The 15,664-nt window shown below is 41.7% G+C and overlaps 1 protein-coding gene across 2 annotated transcripts in view; it reads right to left on the bottom strand.

Moving 5' to 3' along the window:
• The window catches only part of ARHGAP24 (Rho GTPase activating protein 24), a 351,857-nt gene extending 336,522 nt beyond the window's left edge, over positions 1 to 15,335 (bottom strand). Inside the window, exon 1 of one of the 2 annotated variants that reach the window (XM_077814995.1) lies at positions 15,191 to 15,335. Coding sequence is in view for 1 of the 2 variants with exons in the window: in XM_077814994.1 (XP_077671120.1) it covers positions 2,164 to 2,269 (106 nt within the window). In the remaining variant the exon portion in view is untranslated. Of the gene's footprint in view, positions 1 to 2,163; positions 2,506 to 15,190 lie in introns of those variants that run through there. The other variant, XM_077814994.1, reaches the window with a different exon arrangement.
• Between the last annotated feature and the right edge of the window lie 329 nt (positions 15,336 to 15,664).

Raw genomic sequence — 15,664 nt, 5'->3', positions numbered from 1 at the left:
TTTAGTATATTGTCAAAGAAAAGAACTCCCAGGGTATCTTGGCCACTTCTTATCTCCAAGCTTTTAAGTAGGTAAATGCCACATTAATAACCCTCATGACTGACGTTCTCAGCCTGGTATAGAGAAAATAGTATGGGCAGCTACAGTGCGAGCTTTACCTACACTCTCTCAATAGTGTGCTTCAAACTGGACCTGAAGGGTTCTCTCTGGCGGTGCATGGTTGTGTAGTTTGGATATTTCTTTGACAGAACACTTGGCTACTGCTCCTTCCCCCCTTTCCCCTCTCTTTGCAGCAGAGGAACCCATACATATCGTTAGTAAAAGCCAGGGGGGAGGAAAAGAGTGAAAATCTATTAGATAAATCAGTTTTGTTACTCCATTTGCCTTTTCATCTCAGGTTTTATTTGATACAGAATTGAAATGAAATAGAATAAAAAAGCTCTTTTTTCTTATTGTTAAAGATTGGAATGCAGAGGAAGTGTGTACCGTGCTAGTTGTTAAAGAACGAGAACTTCAAAAAGTCCAGTAACCTGAGAGGAAAAGACTGTCCACTACGGAAAAGTACACATTTAAACTGAGTATTATAGCTTTTGTTTTTTTAGTTCAAGATTACATTTAATAAGACGTGTATAGAGCACCTAGTACAAATGAGACCTGACCCCAGACTGGGACCTCTAGGAGCAATCACAATACAAATCAACAATAAGACTTCTGACAGTGTACTCAGTTTAGAGGTCTACTTTTAAAAAGACAGGACAAAGGAAATAAAAAAGTGGCTTGCCGATCTACAATATACACCCAACGACAAATCACTAAGTATCAGATCTGCGTTTGAAAAGAAAATACTCCACTTTTTCCTCAAAGAGGATGAGGCAAATCTCTGCGTAATAAGGCAAGCTATGGCTTTCCACAAGCAAATCTGACTAAATACTAAATATGCCTCATTTGGGGATATTTCAGTTACCTCATGTTTTTCAGAGACAGGAAGAGTTTTATACAGAAAGTATTATACAGATAAATTTTCCTCATACCATGCACCAAATCCTAACTAAAAATCCATCCCCGGTAAACTCTTTTAAGACCAAAATTCTGCCCTTAGTCATACCTATGCAACCCAATGACTTCAGTGGGGCTTCACAGCTGTAACTGAAGGTAGCATTTAGTTCCTCAAAAACATGTTTCGAATACTGTACTACCAAGGTAACTACAGTTTCTACAGTGTGTGTGTGTGCGCACACGCACTCACATTTTTTTCCAGAATTTTATAGGTTAACAACATTCCATGGATTTGCACCATGTCCTACTTACTGATCAGATAGTTGTGTTGCTTAAAATGCCCTTCAAAATACTTCCAAATGGACTCCCCCTTTCAACTAGATCAAGATCTGATATCTGGAAATGACTACAAGTCAAGCAGCACAAAGCTAAGCTTGTCAGAAGAGAGACAGACAGATATATATTCCCAACACAGTATTCTAAGGACCATTCTGTCAGAAAGATAATAAAGAGAGGTTTGTGGCAAGTCTCATGGAAGAGTTAAATGACAGGAGAAAGCTTGTAGCAAACTCAAGGCAAGCAAAATTTGACCTAGCCATTTGAGAAATAATTAGCTGCCATTGATCCTCAAACTCCTTTTCTCTATGTCCACAAATGCAATCCTAATTATTTTGCTGAAAAATTGCTGGTCAACCAGTGGTTTTAGAGAATCAGTCTCTTTCATGGAGCCAGATCTATTCCCTGCCATCCCTGACTGACAAGAGCATCGTCTCATTAAGGTCTGTCTGCTGTGTATTCAAAATAAAAATCTGAAATACCACAAATGACTTCCCTATGAAATTCTTCTGTAACAATCAATATTTATAACCCCATTATACCAGCTTCACCATGCCCCTGACGACTTTTACTTTTTTGTTTTATTGTCCTGAATTCATTTGGTATTCAGTATCGTAGCACAGATTGTAAATTAAATTATTAACTGAGTATTTCCACCAGGTATTTCCCTTTAATTTCCCAATAGTTCATGGACACTTAAAGAAGCTATAAAATCTTTACTATGTAGTCAGGTAGAGACATAAAACAACAACAATCATAATTAACATGTCCTTGTGGCTAGGGTAGTATTTTTTGTCACTCCCTAAAAGAATAAAAAACAGCAAAACTCACGATTCACAGCTTTCCTGTTCACGCTGGAAGATGAAGATATCAGAAGCAGCGTCCCAGGAGTGACACCATCAAACAGCATGCAAATGTCTGAAGGGAGTCTAAGCATTTAGGATTCTCTTTTTAGTGTTAGGAAGAGACCACCTTTGCTGAACTGATGTTCTGCACTTTTCAAATTGCCTGGTAAAGGTATCTGGAGCAGCGTGTGCCTGCATTATACGGCACTGCTGCATGAAGGCTTAATCTTGTTACATGATAAATAGTCTCGACCATATGTGCCATGTGGTGCACATTCAACTTGCTGCTCTGGTCCTTTCCTGGTGTCAGCAGAGAGGCATTCTGAGCCCTGTGAGCAGTGTCCTCAGGCTGAGGACAAGGGAGAGAGAAGTACATGTGGGAATTCACCACATATTAAACAAAGGAGGACTCCACAGCAAACAGTGAGGTAATATAAGTGCTGCACTGACAGAACTCTGTCTGGCTCTCAGATTCACACAACAGCCTGCACAACCAGCCACCCACCTCGTTCTCCCTGCTTATTCCCCTCACATCTAACAAAATGATTTGTCTGACAAATGCAAAGCTTAAAATGATTAACACTGGTTTCTCCCACACAAGGTCCATGCTAACCACTACAAAGGGCAGAGTGTTAAGAATTGTTATAGAAGGTGATAGCTCTTTGTAATAAGTTGTCTGTCTTAAAAGTTGAATTATTATGAGAATTCGGCATAAGTGTTTATGACAGCCACATTCATAGCCAGTAAATTCTTCAGGATTAGTGTTATTACCAGAAATGTCAAAGAAATTAATGATTGGCTCATTACTGTAAAGAGTTACCAAAGACAGAAAGTGATCTAATGCAGTGGTTCTCCATCTTTCCAGACTACTGTACCCCTTTCAGGAGTCTGATTTGTCTTGCGTATCCCACTTTTCACCTCACTTAACAACTACTTGATTACAAAATCAGACAAAAATACAAAAAAGTGTCACAGCACACTATTACAGAAAAATTGCTTACTTTTAAATGACTTGGAATATAAATATTCTATTTACATTTCACTGTATAGTATACAGAGCAATATAAACAAGTCACTGTATGAAAGTTTAGTTGGTACTGACTTTGCTAGTGCCTTTTATGTAGCCTGTTGTAAAACTAGACAAATATCTAGATGAGTTGATGTATCCCCTGGAAGACCCCTGCGTAACCCCCAGTGGTATGTGTACCCCTGGTTGAGAACCACTGATCTAATCTGTGTGAGAGATATGGATTTGGTGTGGATCTTTTCTTCTCTTTTAAGACAATGTTGGGTAACACTTTATATGTAGGCATGGAAAGGTTAGATTTTTAATCGGTAAATGTTGATTTCCCCGTACACAAACACCGACGAAAAAATATTTCCATTTAAAAAGGTAGGCAAAGAAAGAAAAATGCCGCTTGAGAGTTCAGAGTTTGATTTAAGGATATTTACTTAGCATATTTTGAAATGAGATGTTGACCATTTATATCTTAATGGTTATGAAGCTTTAACTTTTTGAATCTCAGCATCTGTGATTAAATAATTACCTGACCCCTCCCATAATTTCATGGAACTTGAAAATTTAAAACTGAAAAAATTCTTTAAAATATCTGTTATCCATTGAAATTATATAAAAAATAAAAATTAAATTCTGCCTCCTCTATTTATACATATCAAATGCTCCTAACCTACTCATTTGGGGTTGGATTGCCTCTCTACATCTGGCTCTGGCACATTTGCAAAGTCAGCTGTAAGATTAGGGCCCATGTTTGTAAACACAGTCCTGCCCTAACATTTAGTTAGTTAATTAAAAATACATAATAAAGATCACTTGGTTTTACATATATCCATGGATTTCAAAAGTGAACCCCAGGAATGTGGTGGGATCAGTCTGGGCAATATCCATCGTGCACAGCATATGCCAAGAGTGGGGGAAGGATATTACCCATTTACAGTAAAAGCTTTGTTATCCGGCATGTTGGTGGAATGGGGGGTGCTGGTTAGTCAAAAATTCCAGTTAACTCAGAGTTATACTTACCAATGGGTGCGGGAGGGGGCTCAGGTTTAGGGGTGCAGGGCATGGGCTCTGCGAGGGAGTTTGGGTGAAGAAGGGGATTCAGGACAGGGGATTGTGGCACAGGATTGGTTTTGGGGTGCTGGATCCAGGCAACACGTTCCTCAGCTCCTAGGCAGAAGCCCGGCCAGACAGCTCTGTGCGCTGCCTCTGCCTGCAAGCGCCACCCCCACAGCTCTCATTGGCCGTGGTTCCCGGCCAATGAGAGCTGTAGAGCCAGTACGTGGGGTGGGGTGGGGACAGTGCAGGGAGCCCCCATGGCCATTCCTCCACCTAGGAGCAGGGACACGCTACTGCTTCTGGGGAGCAATGCGGAGCCAGGTAGGGAGCCTGCCAGCCCTGCACCAACTGGACTTTTAATGGCCCTGTCAGCGGTGCTAACCGGAGCTGCCAGGGTTCATTTTTGACCAGACATTCCGGTCAAAAACCGGACACCTGGCAACCCTATTGAAGATTTGCATTGGGAGATATCAGAAATGCCAGTTTCTAGAGATTTCCGGTTGGGAAAGTGTCAGATAACACAGCTTTTACTGTATATCCCTTTACTCTGACCTTAAGTTTATTTTGCATAGAAATAAAATAAGAGCACTATATATATGATGATTTCTCAATTTCTTGCCGTTCTCACATTAACATCCCTTAGGAAAGACACCTGACAAAGCTTATCATACATCTAAGTGTATACAAACATGTAAGATTTAAATATATCACCAGACATGTGTTTCTGAACGGTGAAGCCAGCTGGAACAACTCTGCAGATGCTGTGGTCTCCTGGGAGGTGCATATTTTTAACTCCAAGCTGATACAAATGAGAGTTGGTGGCACTCCGAACCTTGCAGGATCAGATCCTTATATAATATGACCTAGTTGCAATAGTCCACTTTTTCATATTCTATAGGGGCATTTACCAAGTTCCAGTACTGTCAGACAACTATTCAAAAGTCATGAGACTGGACAAAAAATCATAAATGTTAGATTCCTTTCTTTCGCCTTCAGAGTTTTGAGCTTTTAGAGTTCATGATTTCAAACTTTCCTCTAAAAACCACAGCAACTAGTAATGTATTGCTAAAAAAGAGCGAGAGAGCCGAGATTCTCACGTATCATAACTCCAGGTGCTGGGGCTTTGAGAAATATATCAAATGTCACAAAAGTTGCAATAAAATCATCAGTGCCGGCAATACTGATATTGCAAGATAAATTAAACCAAACATTTTTTGAAGTGCAATACTATATATTCTTATAGACATATTAGAAACAAATTTTAAAATTTGCTTCTAGTATGGTATTGCCATGTCATGCTAGAAGCTGTTTTAGCTGGAACCCCTTTTTAATTCATACTTGAACTTGGTTAAAGGCACTTTGTAAGGAGGACCCTTGTCATACTTGTACAGTGCTAACTAACATTTAAGACTCAATTTTACACTGCAATAAATAATCAGCAATTACTAATTTAGCTCGTAGTAACAGTGTAATTAAATCTAAATTAAATCATATTAACATTATTAATTTGAAGTGCAGATATCAGAAATATAACTATATAAAAATAGCACCACCCAACATACCAGTACCCTGTGTTTCTGAGTTATATTTGCTTGCTTTATATATCTGTATTTACTGAGGGAAAAAAGATATGCAGATGAAGTTATGACAGAACAAGCTAGATTCCATTCTGCCTCATATATCAAAAATTAAATTAAATCCCAACCGTGTACCCAGTTACTCACATACCAGGGCCCTAGCTACTATGTTTGTAGTCCAGACTCTTATTATTGGCCACGTTACATAAGCCAGAAAGAACTCAGTTTGACGTCTGATTGAGTTTGTAGGGTTGGACTTTTTCCATTACTTTTTAAACTCAGAAAATTTGACCTAGAAGTCATTGAGGTAGAATAGGCATGGAATCCAACGAGATCATTCTTAAAAATTCACAATGATTATAACCACACTTTAAAGCCAGGCACCCATTTTTATAGTATCTCTTTGTCCTGTGTTTTGCCAGAATCTCATTTATTCCTGCTCAAGACAAAGCAAACCCAGACTTAAAAAGTTGCAAGTATTAAAAACTGTACTATGAATTCTTATTTAACTTTTTATTTTATAATTCATTGACTATAAGGCATAGCTTGTTTCTCCTGAGTCTGCTCCAGTCAGGCCCTGCAAAGAAATGCCTTCCCCTTCACCCTCCAAAGCCATCCATTTACTTGTTTCTGGGGGCTGAGAGTGAAAGTTAAGACAGAGCTGTGGAAACAGCTGCACAAATATTACAAACTGACAGTAACAAGGTTTCTTTCCACTGTGCAGATTTTTTGTTTTGTGTTTTTAAAACCACTTTACAGCGGATAACCCCAGTGACTATCCATGCATGCAAGACGTGATTTTGATCTTGTTCTCTGAGAAGAGGTAAAGGCTTAATTTTCTCACTCACACACAAACACACATTACACAGCACACCTTTCAAAACAATACTCTGATCATTAAGCGGTGCTGCAGTCAATATCAATCAACATATCAATTAAAAAAATATTCATAAGCTGTCATTTAACTCATAGTTACTCCAGCATTCACATATTTGTCATAGCAATGCAAGTTTACAGTGTGTTCAAACAGGAAGTTTTAGAAGTTTGTTTTATCCTGTCCTGGGCTATTCACCAATAAGTAAAATTTTTATCTCTTGGTCATAGACCAAGTAGTTCAGGTAGATGTGACTAGCAACACCTTACAACAATAATTAACTAAATTAAAATAGCCAGTCCTAAATACACATCATGATAGTCCTAACAAGATCCTGGTAGTATCATGGCATGCAAAGCTCTAACGGTTGGAGGATTTTTTTAATTTACCAATTTTCTGAATTTTTTTTTAAACAAAATAAATTAACCCTCATCCAGTGCACGAATTAGAAATATAGGGCCCCATCCTCAGGTCCGGCTAAACTGCATTCACTGCAGAACTTGAAGAAAAGGAGGCAAAGAGGAGGTTACATTTTTCCATCTTTATGCCATTTTCCGTTCTTTAGGTGATATGGCATTTCAAGCAACTTAGAATAGCCTTCGGCTGATTTAAACAACATCTGGCTGCAGTGGCCCTCCAAAGTGGCATTCCAGCAACTGGGATCACTGGAGAAGAGAGGTGCTCTAGTCACAACCTCTTTCCACCACCATGTCCTCTATGCTACAGGCTGTGAAGGTGAATATAGCACAGCCACTTAAGCCAGACTGAGGCTTGCTTTCCACTGCTTCTATAAGCCAGCCTTAGGCTTGCTTCCACTGCCAACAGATCTTGGTCGGCGGCAGCCTGGATAAAACCTGGGACCTTTGGAGTTTAATGCATGAGCCTCTACCACATGAGCTAAAAGACATGTGTCTAGTAGACAAGGCTGTAACAGGCTCATCAATCTCTGGCTGATCTAGGCGCCATTAGAGGGGGACATATGACCACACCAAGCATGGGTTACATTCCACAGGGCCAGGCCGGCTTTCCACTGCTCCGGGTGGACCACACATTTCAATCTTTTTCTAAACTCATATCTGTGGGGATTATGCCACTACACACTAATAAAACAATCCATGACCACATACATACAAACACATTATGATCATTAGTTGGGACTGAGCCTGGAATCTTTAACACCAAAAGCACGTTTGTATCACCTGACCTAAGAGGACAAGCTTTGCTAGCTGTAAGCAAGCAGCAGGCTCTTATGCTAGCTGATGTCCCACACATAGGACATAGAAGAGCTTATCTTTTTAGGTCATATTACTGTTGGCTGAACACCAGCTGTGCAGTAAGAAGTTCTAGTTCAATTAGAATCCAGCCCTTTGTCGCTGCAGGGTTCATCTCTAAATTCTTCTCCTGTACAAGAGCAGCAATATATTGTGTATATTTGTAGATTGCCTGAAGATCCTTTAGCATTTGGCTGGAAACACACAGAATATGTATTAGAGTACGTATACTGCTTTACCCTCCCTTAGTCAGGATGTACTGACAACCAACAACTTTCAGGCCCATTCTACTCTGTTTTAGGTTTCCCGTAAGACCTGCATAGGACTGGGGATGTGGTAACTGAGGGAGAAGAAATGGTTTCAGCAAGACAGTTAAGGGAAAACCCAGAATGCTGGATTTAGGGCCCAAGATTAGGCCATAGTGAATAGGGTGGGCTGGGGCTGCCCTCTTCTCTCCCAGGTGAGGGACCATCCTGACTCCTTCTGGGTCCAGTCAGCCCCCTTGCCCCTCAGAATCAGGGGAGTGGGGCAAGCTGGGTCACGTAAAGAGAGACTTAAAAGTCACAGTCAGGGAGAGACCTGGATGGAGCCAGGTAGTGGTCAGGGTCTCTCTCCCAGCAAGTCGGAAAATAAGCTGCCATCTCCATAGACGTTTTAAAGGAAACAAAATACTACTATTTTGGCCTTTTTGTCAGCACCACCACATGCCGGGGTGAATTTTATTTGTTTTTATACATGCTCCAAAAGCATTCTGGTGTTTGACTGGTCACGCTTCCCTATCAATACAATGCTCCCTGTTCTGGAGATGCTGGGGGCAGTCCACTGATGTCAAGTTTTGAAAAAGCATTAGGGGAACTAAAGGAAGCACAGTTGTGGCATCCATGTTTCCACATACAACACCCATGTTGTACTGATTTATCTTTACTATCTGATGGCTGCTCAGTGACCCGCGTGCAGGATTTCATATATTCCACAATTCCAAAGCTGTGGCAAGTGCCAAGGAATTCACCCCTTGCTGAAGAATTAATGCTCCAGAATCTCAGCTTTTTTAGAATATATGTATTTCTAGCCCTTATGATTGGGGAGATAATCTTGGAAATGCAGAATGCAAACTGATGTAGTGATCTCTGCAGCGGGCCTGAAACAATAGCTTTGAGAGCAGTAAACTGCCTGATTTGTTTCACTCAGCGCCCTGTAAATTCTGCAATTCTGTTACTGCATCATTTGGCAATTTCCAAGATGCCCCAGAACAAACACATATTTGCTCCAGAGTTCATCATTTTACATTTGTTTTGGTTCCCTGCCTACCAGAACCTACCTGCCTTTGACTTTTGCTCCTCGGTTTTCCCAAAAGCAGAAGTCACTTTGATTAGGGTGCATGCACCCTGCACGATTCCACACAGCTATGCTGCCCGTGGTGAAAGAGCCAGCACTGGCGTGCAGCAGGCAACCATGAACTGAGGGAACTCAAAAGAAGGATGCTGAGAAACCCGGAGAACAGTGCAGCATCTGAGGCCCAGATAGCCAGGGAGATGAGCTGCTGATACATCCCCTTACCTGGTTCTGAGCTACAGGAACCAAGTCCCACTGAGTTGGGCAGCATGGAAGAAAAAGCAGTTCAGCCTTGAAAATTATCACCATCAAAAATATTCAGCCGAAGGTTATGCCAATTAAATTGGTCAGCTATGACCCATAACTGTATGGGGCTAAGAAAGGAGGCATGAGGGGTACTTCATGACAAGAGAATAAATGAATGTTGCCATAGAAATTTTTTGCCACTGTTGTGGAATTTAGTCCTATTATGCCAGGGAGTATATAAGGCCCTGTCAAACTAACAAGATATTTATTTTGATGAGATTACAGATTCATCGATAAAAGGTAACAGTGTTGAAGTAATATACTTAAACTTGTGTAAGGTATTTGACTTGATACAATACAACATTTTGATTAAGAAGCTAGAATGATACCATTTAATGTGTGACATATTGTTGATTTTGTAGGACTCAAAATGTAATTGTAAATGTGGAATCATCATTGAACAGGGTGATTCTAGTGGGCTCCCGCAGAGGTTGATTCTTGGCTCTACACTATTTAATATTTTTATCAATGACCTGGAGGGGGGAAAAAAATCATTACTGATCAAATTTGCAGCTGACACAAAGATTGAGGGAGTGGGAAATGATGAGGAGAACAGCTCACCAATACAGAGCAAAATGAATCCCTTACTGACCTGGGCCAACCAAACATTATACACTTTAGTAAAGCCAAATAAAATCCTACATCTGTGAACCACAAATCCATGCCATATTTGGCCTAGGAAGCACTGACACTAAAAAAGATTTGGAGGTCTGGGTGGATCATTAGTTGAACATGACCTCTCTGCGCAATGTTGTGGCCAAAGAGGTTAATCTGATCCTTGAATGTATAAATGAAAATCTCCAGTTGGAGTAAGGAGGTTACATTGATTACCATTCCGTATTTGGTGCGACTGCTATTGGAATACTTCAAGCAGTTCTTTCAGGGAAGAGCCATGAGAATCATTCCAGGATTGGAAAACAGGCCTTAGACTGAAAGAGTCACGAAGCTCAATCTATTCAGCTTACCAAAGAAAAGGTGACTTGATCACAGTCTATAACAGTGGTCACCAACCACTCAATCGTGATTGACTGGTCGATCCTAGAGAATCTCCCAGTTGATCGCGATCTCTGGTGGCACAGGACATCTGTCCTGCAGCCCTGGGGGCTGGGGGGTCTCCTCTGTGCACTGCTCCCACCTGTAAGCACCGCTACTGCAGCTCCCATTGGCTGGGAATGGGGAGATGTGGCCAATGGGAGCTGTGGGAGTGGTGCTTGCAGAGAGGGGCAGCATCCAGAGCCACATAACCCTCCCCCCCCCCCCCGGCGCATTGGCCCCTTTCAGGAGCAGCATGGAGCCAGAGTAAGCAGGGAGTCTGCCTTAGCCTCCCTGCACTGCTGACCAGGAGCTGCCCAAGGTAAGTGCAGCCAGGCGGGAGGTCGCACCCCAACCCCCAGCCCTAAGCCCCCTCCCGGAGCCAGCAGCCCATAGCCCATGCTGTACCCCAAACCCCTGCCCCAGCCCTGACCGCCCCCAGAGCCAGTACCCCGCACGCCCTCCTGCACCTCAGTGCTCTGCCCCAGCCTGGAGCCCCCTCCTGCACCCCAACTCTCTCCCAGAGCTTGCACCCTCCTGCACCCCAACCCCCTGCCCCAGGCTCAGCCTGGAGCCCCCTCCCACACTGAAAACCCCTCGGCCCCAGCCCAGACCCCGCACCCGAACCCCAAACCCCTACCTCAGCGTGGTGAAAGTGAGGGTGGGGGAGAGCGAGCAACGGAGAGGGGACGATGGAGTGAGTGGGCAGGGCTTTGGGGAAGGGATGGGACCCCGGGGAAGGGGCAGGTTGATCCTGGGTTGCCCTTAAATTCAAAAAGTGATCTTGTGCATAAAAAGGTTGGAGACCACTGGTCTATAAGTACCCACAAAAGAAACAGAAATTTGATAACTGAAGACTCTTCAATCTAGTAGGCAAAGATATAACAAGATGCAATGGCTGGAAGTTGACACTAAACAAATTCAGACTAGACAGATGGCACACATTTTTAACCGTGATGGTAATTAACCATTGAACATCTTACCCAGCATCACGATGGGTTCTCCTTCACTGGAAATTTTTACATGATGATTGGATATTTGTATTATACAGGATGGCAGGTCAGACTAGAAGATCACAAGGGTGCCTCCTGGCCTTATAATCTATAAATCTCTGTGAAATAGTTCACTGTTTCAGTTCAACAAAGGCAACTGTCCTTAGCACAAAACTTAGTGGCAATATTAGAGAAGAAGCCAAGAAACGAATGCACTTGGAAACAAAGGCCCTGATCCTTCAAGGAGTTCTCTGCAGAAAAGTCCCCAAAACAACCTCAGTTACTTCCAGGATGCTCTTTGCAGGTGTGGGGGGGGAGGGGGTTGAGAGAAGGTGGAGGTTTGCCAGCATGGAGTTACTTAGAAGGTCGGGGCTTCAGTAGGTCCCTCCAGGTCAGAGTTCAGGCTCTTTTGGTTCGTCCTGGGGAAGCTTGAGCTCCCACCATCTGCTATGCCTGCTCTAAAGGTAAGAAAAGCTTAGATTTTTCAGGGCTGTCAATTCAACAACTTCGAGGAGCACTAAGAAACCCCCTTTTTTCAACTAAAAAAAAAGAGAGATTTCAGGGTGTGTGACAGGGTGACCTGGCATTCCTGCACCCCACCCCAACATTCGCGCACACGTACACACACACACACACTTTACTTTCCCTAGACTCTACAATCAACAGCCATTCTAAAAACAGCACTAGTATTTTGTGTTTCTTTAACCAAGACATCAAAATACATATGTAGGAGGTATATGTTCATTTTCAGTCCCTGCTGTCTTTCTGCTATGAAGAATGATTGAAGAGATACTTTAAATTCTACAGTCATTGCAACCTTCCGCCCCTCTGAAGACTGACATGATAGTGTTATGGGTTTCTTTAAATGCCCATGTGCTTCCCTATGGTAAAGCAGTATCAACCACCTGTTCTGCTTGCAGCATTGCACTTACACAAAGACAGAAATATCATACAGTGAATGATGAAAACATACATAGAGAAGTGAAAAGACAAGAGAGCATTTCTTTTCCTGATGGAAAACTAATGGATCACACTCAACTGCAATGGGGTTTAGGGAAATGGTTCTCAACCATTGGTACACAGAGGCCTTCCAGAGGGTACATTAACTCATCTAGATATTTGCCTAGTTCTACCACAGGCTACATAAAAAGCAAAGTCAGTTCAAACTAAAATTTCATACAGACAATGACTTGTTTATACTGCTCTATATACTGAAATGTAAGTACAATATTTATATTCCAATTGATTTATTATATGGTAAATATGAGAAAATAAGCACATTTCAGTAACAGTGTGCTGTGATTTTGTATTTTTATGTCTGATTTTGCAAGCCAGTAGTATTTTAAGTGAGGTGAAACTTGGGCTACGCAAGACAAATCAGACTCCTAGAAGAGGTACAGTAGTCTGGAAAGGTTGAGAGCCATTGGTTTAGGGCACTCAAGCTGGTACTATAGTGAAAATGCCAGGCACAGTCTGAACCAGCAATGCTTACTTATTCACGTCACAGAAAAACATACCAGATCATTAATAACTCTGGGGATAACATGTACTTCAAAAGGCCAGTAGGTCACACTAGAAATAAATAAGGATGCTGGTAGCAAACACCAAACAGCCTAAAGAAAAAAGCACTACAGTAATAAGATGCAAACAACTTTTGTGCCACCTGCTATGACTCATCTATACATCCTACTTTTTCCTAGTGTATTTAAGATCATGTATTGAATAAAACCATAGTAGATGAAAGTCCTTGAAAGCGGTGTGTGTTTTGTAGCTGTGCAAAGCTACAGACAATCTCACAGGGGATTTTTGTTATTGATGCTCCTACAGACATGTTTTTATCAAGAGTTCACCCTATTAGTTTTGCAACAACTACATCTAAGAGGTCTTATTTCCTCCTGCATCTAACTCTGTGAGCTTCATCTTCCTAGCAAAGAACAAAAAGCCAGTGAAAAGTAAGCTGAGCTACAGGGCCCGTGGCACAGCAGGATTTGAACCTGCAGCCACCAGAGAAGTCCAGATTTCAGAAGTAATGCCATGCAGCATCCCCCTGAAGCCAGAAATCATCTGGTGATGTACTCTCTCTGAGGAAGGAGGGAGGCAGGGAGGAAAACTGGACTCACTACTGTCCTTGGGCTGGCTGTGGGGCTTCTCTGGGTGGGCACCCACTTAAACCTCAATCTATCTCTGTGTAACTTTATAGGAGAGATGAGCTGCAAGAAAGTGAGACAGCAGCATTCAAGGAAGAAACAAACAGGAAACTAAAGCAACGAACAAGATGCCAGTCACACACAAAAAGGGAACTTGTAAGCCCATTTTAGTTTTTGTCTCTAAACTCATTGTACCATGTGCCACCAATGCCTGTTGCAACAACAAAAACAACACCACAGCATAGTATCTGAATTTCAGGGGGAGCTAGGGATAAGGACTTCACTCAATCTCTCTCTCTCCATCTACCTCTGCTTTTGATTATGGGACGCACATACTGCTTTTTGGTAATAATTTGTACTTATCTGTACATACCACAAGTTTCCAATCAGCTTGTCTTAGTGAGGGCAGCATGCCTTGTTCTGTTTATGGATCAATCCCCCTCTCTCATTTCTTAATACAAGACACCCAACATAAATCAATTCCTCCTGAAACTTGGATAAAAGTAATGTCTCTTTTTAGGACAAGATACCTAACAACAAAAGAAGTTACCCGAAGAACGATGTTTTGAATTCAACTATCATATCTAGGTAAATGTAGCCCGATTGAAGTCACTGTGGTTACACAATGGATTAATCTGGACCCTTTTTCTACATATGTATGATATATTGGCATTTGTGCCTAAAAAGGATCATGCTGTTTATTTCTGGTCAATATCTAGTGAGGTCTGGGACAACAAGTCACAGTACTCAGTAACTCTCCTATACTAGAAATCCTATTTAAGATTTGTTTTAAAATGAGAACTCAAAACTCTGCAAGTATATATCCATATTTCTGAGATATACTAGATATATATTTTATACAAGTTCAAAAGAGGGGACAAAAAATCCACAATTTCTGCAGCTCTCTTATCTTAAACACAAAACCACTTGGGTGTCTTTAAAATCCACTAAAGATTTCCTAACTCTTTGGTGATTACAATCAAAGCACTTATTACAAATTCTGCCCCGGTGAGCCTGTTATCTAGGACAGCTGAACTCCAGACATTTGTACCAAAGAGGAACATGCAAAGAGAACTATTACAAATCTGAAGATGAATATTAACATGGGAATTTCAGAACACACAAAGAGCCTTTGTTTTTATTTATTTTTAATCTGGAGTTAGATGACAGAATATTCTATTTTTATCCCTGGGAGAAATAAAAAAGGAACATTGCGACAAAGTTTGTAATTAAAAAAATAGCAGCACAGAACAGAATCCTCAGAGCTGCCTCCCTCTCCAAGACAAGAACAGCATTGTCACGGACAGCTGCTGCTGTGGCTTCCTGGTCTGCAGTCAGAGTTTGTCCTGTCAAAAGAATGTGCCCTTCTTCAAAGTTTTGTTACAAACACCACTTTAATTCCACCTACCCTGCTTCCAACTGCAGCGCTGATCCAGACCAGCAGCAGCTCGAGAAAACCACTCCACCCGGGTGAATAAGAAAGGAGAAAACCAAAAACCAAAAACCAAGCACTCTACTTCCCACAAGTGGGGGAAATATTCAGACCCATAAACGTGGTAGCTTCACAAGACAGTTTCAGAGAGGAAATACAGTGGTGCTAAACTAAGTTGTCACTGCGAAGAAAAAAAATTTCCTCTCTTCTCTCTCTTGAATGCTGAGCCCATCTGCAGACTCGATCCCCGAGGACTGCGTTACTTTAACTCCGAAGCGCTGCACTACCACCACCTGTACTTGAGAAATCCTAACAGTCACAGAAGGAGTAGTCCAGAAGGTTAGAAAGAGAGTGATTGTGTGTGCAGGGATGTGTGAATACACAGTACAGAAGGCTGGAACAACCTAGCAAGGCCAGCCCTCAGACACAGCCTCAGGTTTCAGATTTCAC

This window comes from Eretmochelys imbricata, chromosome 4, assembly GCF_965152235.1.
Source record: "Eretmochelys imbricata isolate rEreImb1 chromosome 4, rEreImb1.hap1, whole genome shotgun sequence".
Classification (NCBI taxonomy): Eukaryota; Metazoa; Chordata; order Testudines; family Cheloniidae; genus Eretmochelys; species Eretmochelys imbricata.
The sequence above is the reverse complement of the archived record's forward strand: the minus strand, read 5'-3'. Positions and strand labels throughout refer to the sequence as shown.